At 26.1% G+C, this 5919-nt stretch overlaps 1 protein-coding gene across 2 annotated transcripts in view; it reads left to right on the top strand.

Moving 5' to 3' along the window:
- The window catches only part of LOC107451130 (uncharacterized), a 37267-nt gene continuing 31348 nt past the window's right edge, over positions 1–5919 (top strand). The window contains exons 1-2 of one of the 2 annotated variants that reach the window (XM_016067130.3): positions 1–217; positions 5024–5104. In XM_016067130.3, the coding sequence (XP_015922616.1) occupies positions 5035–5104 (70 nt within the window). In that variant the 5' untranslated portion in view covers positions 1–217; positions 5024–5034. The remainder of the gene's footprint in view (positions 218–5023; positions 5105–5919) is intronic. The other variant, XM_016067131.3, reaches the window with a different exon arrangement.

The raw sequence follows: 5919 nt of genomic DNA, 5'->3' as shown, positions 1-5919 counted from the left end.
AAACCAGTTTTATTTGTTGTCAAGGTAGAGATTCAAGAGGCCTTCGAAAGGATGAAAAATGTGCGTGTCCAATTAATGTGTAAGAGCAGAGGAGGAAAAACATTTTCTTCAATGTACCAACACGTAGTGAGTTGAAAACTTGAGTCTCTAATTTACTGTGCTCCACGCGTGAGAATAACTTTTTTCCACCCGGCATGTTGAAAAACACTGCTGAAAGGTAAGTAAAAAACGCCATTTTTTTATAAAAATTACATTAATACGCACATTTGTGTTTAAATAAATCATATAAGTAACATACTAAAATCTAAAACTTACCATTTTATTGAGCTCAAGTCACTTAGATTCATTGGAAAGTAACGGATGATAAAGTTTATAGGAAATTTCTATAAAGAAATTTTATGAATTTAGCATTTATGAATTTTAAAAAAAATATCCTACAAGCTAATTTCGATTTATTGAAAGTCAACGGATGATAAGGGCTATAGGAAATTTCTATTAAGAAATGTTATGCATTATAATTATTATTCATTATAATTATTATAATTATAATTACGCATTATAATTATAATTATGCATTATAATTATTATAAATGTTATGCATTACAATTATTATAATTATAATTATGCATTATAATTATATAACTATGATTATGCATTATAATTATTATAATTATAATTATGCATCATAATTATTATAATTATAATTATGCATTATAATTATTATAAATGTTATGCATTAAAATTATCATAATATTAGCATTAAAAATAACCAAAATATTTTTTTGCTTGTAATTAGAGCATCAGAAAAAAGTAAATAAAAGGGACACCGGTGACTCATAAGCGTCAATAGAAAATTTCAATAAACAAATACTATGAACTTAGCATTATATATTTTAAAAAATCTCCTATTAACTAATTTCGATTTTTTGGAAGATACCGGATGAGAAAGTCTGAAGAAAATTTCTATGAACAAAAACTGTGAACTTAGGATTATGGATTTTAAAAGAACTCCAGTTAACTAATTTCTTGAAGGTAATAATTTTAGCCCCTGGGACTTATATTGTTTTATCTGAAAAATTCAACTATTACCACTAACCACTGCATGTTCTTAATGCAATATGTTCCAATTAAAGAGTAAAAATTAGCGTTAATATGAATATTATGTCATCACTACCTGAAGCAACAGCATTTATTTACGTTATTAACAATGACTATTTTTATATTTACCTGTGTTTTTTATAATATAAGATATGCTGCAGTCTTAATGATAATTTAATGATTTTTTGACTATTTAGATAATTTTATTTATTTTACTTTTAAATGTTTTAAAAATTGTTTGCTGAGAAAACGACTCAAACAGTTACCATAACTGTTTTTACACCGCTGTAAGCTCTATAGTTTGTGTTGAATAACAAATAAATACAAGTAAATAATTACAAGTGTTTATTTTTTTTCTTGTTGAGATTTATATCTTTATGTAAGAGTGTTTTTCCATTTTTTTCTGATATTTTTATTTAATAATTTTCATTTACCTAAAGTCATCAAGAAAATAATTATGGAGCTATTCATACATGTAGAAAAAGTCTAGTAAAATTACTGCATTGACATTATGACATTTCTAGTAAAAAAAAAATCTGTATTATTTAAACTATTCAGATGGAAATTTTTCCGCTTTGCATGGAAACGGTTTTCCGCTAATTCTGGTTTTTAAAATTGTAGTTGTCATTACCACAGATTTAGTAAAAAATATGAAGCAGAAAAATAAATTTGAGAAAAATAAATTTTACCGAATAAATGGTTTTTATGCCATGGTTTAAGATAAAATAAAATTAACAAATTTTACCACATTTACCAAATTTTATCATACATTTTAAAACCATTTTTTATTGTTTACTTTACCAGAATCATTACCAATATGCTTCCCTAAGGAGTATCAAATTTTTGGTGTTCCCATAGAGCCAGAAACATGAAAGATTTGACCATATTCTGGAATTTTTTACCAATTTTCTTCTCACTGTAGATATTTGAAATATATGGTGAAAGAATTGAAAGAATTGTAAAGGAATCTTTGTGAAGGATTATAGAATATTTCACCTAAAAGAACATATCACTTAATAGAATTACTTGTCTTTGTAAGTTAACTCGAAATAGAATGGAAAGAACAGTTGCTAACGTAAACAAAGCCGCGTTTTAACAACCAATCTGGATCGAGATAAGCACACTACGTCACTAGTAGGTATACCATTCTGTTATATTAATCATTTAAAAGATAACATTTGTGATATTTGCTAACTTGCAGCTTTATTTAATTAAAAAAGGAATTTATTACAAGTTCATTAATATTTAAATAATTTTATTTGCATCTATATCAGGTAAAATTAATTATCAACCTGGCAACACGCGTGATAGCTAAGCAAGCGAATTAACATTTTTTAAGTTCTTCGAAACTACGTGTTTATTTTGTTTTGTTTTTGTATTTAAAATGTGTGAACAATTTAAAATCAAAAATAATAATCTATCAAAATATAAAGTTTAATATCAAAAATAATAAAATTTAAAAGCTAAATTAATGAAGAAAAATATGCTTATTCGTTTTGTCATTATCGTCAATGATGCGTAATTAATGTTAAAAATTGATTCTACTGGCATTGTGGCTATTTTAATTAGTGGTAAATATACTAACATAGGCATGAAGGTACCTATTATAAATACTGTGGTTGCCTTTTTAAGGCCGCCCGAAAGGGAAACATACTGGAGAAAATTGCTTGATTGTGGTAAATTTTACCCATCGCACTGTAGATAAATTTCGGATTAAATAACGCTAAAAAATACCGGCACTGGTATACCGAAATTTTTACTGTTATAATTACTGAAAAATCACTGAGTCACTCTAAGATAAATATTACTGTAAAAATTATGGTAAAATATTAAACTGTAAAAATGAATTTTATGGATGATGCACCTAAAGTGCTGATACTTTATCTGGATTTTTTTTATTACACATGAGTTACTCGCGAACAATAGAATATGCCATATGATAATAAATACAGATAATATTTCTTGATGAGCATTTTTACAGTTATTTCAAGTCATTAGAAATAAAGCTCAAATCATGAGTTTATAAACGCACAGCACCAAGCTTAGAAACACGTGTGACTAAGAAGCTGCTGTTATGCTTTCTAGGATGGATTACAATATCAATTTTTATCTAAACACGAATTATGAATAATTTTTATCAATTATTATCTATCGATTTCTAAGAAAATTGAAAAATCAGAAAGTCACAAAGTATGAATGATGACATTATTGATAAACAATGGATTCAAAATAAGCAATTATGTGAATGAATTGAATAAAAATTGCAATTTTTTTCCTTTCATTAATTTATTTAATTTTATCTTATTAATTAATTTATTATTCTGTGTTTTAATCACAAAATATTAAACTAAACAGTAACATTAAAATTATTGTTCTAATATAAATTTGCATTCATGTTTTAAGCAGAAATACAATTTATTCTAAAATAAATGTTATTGTCGGCATGCAAATTTTAGATGAAGAAGGTATTTCAAGCCACAAATACCGAGAATCATTATATTTTTAAGAATTCCAAAAGCATTCTTTATGTTCTTTTTTTCAATTCATGCTGTACATAAAGAGCAAATTTAAAGATTGTTAACGGCAAAAAAACCTAATAAATATTATTTCAAGGGCACATTTAAAAAAAACACATTTTTGAGTATTTTAAAGATGCTTTAATTTTATTTCTATCGCTAGAAACACTGTTAAAATACTGTCTAGTAGATTGCATGTCAAGGAAAATCTTCATTATCATCTTTTAACCTTTATTCAAGATCGTCTGCGTAAGATTCTTAAAGCTAGTTTAATGTTGAAATCGTAAATTTTGTCACTTTTTACAAGCAAAACTTATAAATCAGAAAATTTTTTAACATTAAGCACCAATTAAAAATATTAATCTATTTTACTGTTTTTTTAGTTTCAAACTCCCTCTTAAAACAAAAACTTTTTTAAAATATGCTGAAATAGAGATTCTAATTTAGCAAATTTATTGCTGAAAATCATCGTCATGCTTATTCAAGATCGTTTGCTTAGTTATTAGAAATGTTTCTTTTTATTTTAATCAAAGGAAAAATATAGTTACGGTGTTTCTTTTCATTATTTTTCATTTTTAAATTTTGTTTGACTTTGAAACAGTAAATTTCATTTATTTTACGAGAGTAATATGTAAATAAGAAAATTTTCAATTATTAATAATATCAACCTATTTGATTGCTTTCTTAGTATCAAATACGATTGGATGCCAGCAAGTGACGTAGTATGGGTATCTCGATTTTGATTGGTTGGTAAAATGTGGCATTTATTTACGTTAGTTCTTTCCATTGTTCTTTCTAACTGTTCTTTTCATTAAACTTCGAGTATGTAAAGACAAATATCACTTCTTTTAAGCGACTCATTCTGTATTCTTTCACAAAAATTTCAATTCTTTCACTATATATTTCTTACTTAACGCAAAGACAGGGATAAGCAAACTAATTATGCATCGAAGTTGCCCGGTGCACAAAAAAAAAATATATCATGGTTACAATAAAATAAATCTAAGTTAATTAAAACATGTAGATAAGAAAGAATGATATTTTAACAAATTCGATGTGTAATACGCTATTTTAATTAATTAATTTTACGTTAACTAGCATTCTAACTTACGTGGAGATACTTAACTCGATTTTGACAGGCCATCTTGTTTATAAACTATCAGCTGGTACTGATGTCATAGGTCACGTGGAAGTGTATCAGTGATCGTCTTCCTTTCGATTTGCAAGTACCCAATTCTACTCGATGTTCTTAAACTTTCTATCATCTCTTATTTTTAATTACTTTGTGGACTATCACCATAAAAGTTTACTCCATAAAGTTTTATTTAAATTTATGTTTAGAGTTGTAATATATTATTTTTAAATATTTACATTTTGTTAAGTTACAGATGTGATTACTTTTTCTATAGGCTATCTTGACATGAAATATTTTTTCTGGTTGGTAAAGGAAATAATTGTTTTGCTATTTGTGACATACATTTATCTTCATCGTAAGTATCATTCGCTTTAAGTTTTTTATTCTTTCACTAATAAGAAAAACTTATAAATACAGATGTTTTATGTACGAATAAAAATGTTCGATAGATTAACAATATTTAAAAGCATATTCAAATACATTTTCAGAATAACTAACATTCATTTATTGAAATAGTTCTATTCTGCATTTTTTCGATGAGAAATGTTAGAACTCTGAGTATTTAACTAAACTATCTTTTCAATCTGGAGTTTTTTATGGCTATATCACACGAGAGAAAATATGTGCAACTGCAAGTGTAACTGCAAGTGTAAGTGCAACTGTAAGTGAAATTTCTCCAAAAATTGCTCGTGTGATATAGAAATCACGGTTGCACGAAATATCTGCAACCGTTCAGGCAATTTCTTTCATGAACCAATCAGATCGTTTGCTTTTATGACGTTTCAATTTTATGTGATGACGTTTACAAATGTAAATAAAAATGGCGGCGACGTTGGTGAAGAATGATCGGATGAAATTTTTTTATAGACGAAAAGGAACAGTTTTTTAGTTTAATAATAACATTTTCTTTAAAATCAAAGCATTAAAAATACTTTCACACGATGAAATAACCATCTCAATCATCTCAATGCAGTTGATGTACTACCATAACAGGAACCTGCACATCATTTTAGTATCGGTGAGTATAGTACACTCTTTTCTAAATAAATTTTCTTTTAAAATATTTATTTATTTTAAGCTAATAAAATTAAAACTTATTATAATTTGTTCCGATCAAAGTTTTAATTACTTTAAATAGAAATAATTTCTATTTTTATATATGTACAACCT

This window comes from Parasteatoda tepidariorum, chromosome 6 (genome assembly GCF_043381705.1).
Source record: "Parasteatoda tepidariorum isolate YZ-2023 chromosome 6, CAS_Ptep_4.0, whole genome shotgun sequence".
Lineage (NCBI taxonomy): Eukaryota > Metazoa > Arthropoda > Arachnida > Araneae > Theridiidae > Parasteatoda > Parasteatoda tepidariorum.
The sequence above is the reverse complement of the archived record's forward strand: the minus strand, read 5'-3'. Positions and strand labels throughout refer to the sequence as shown.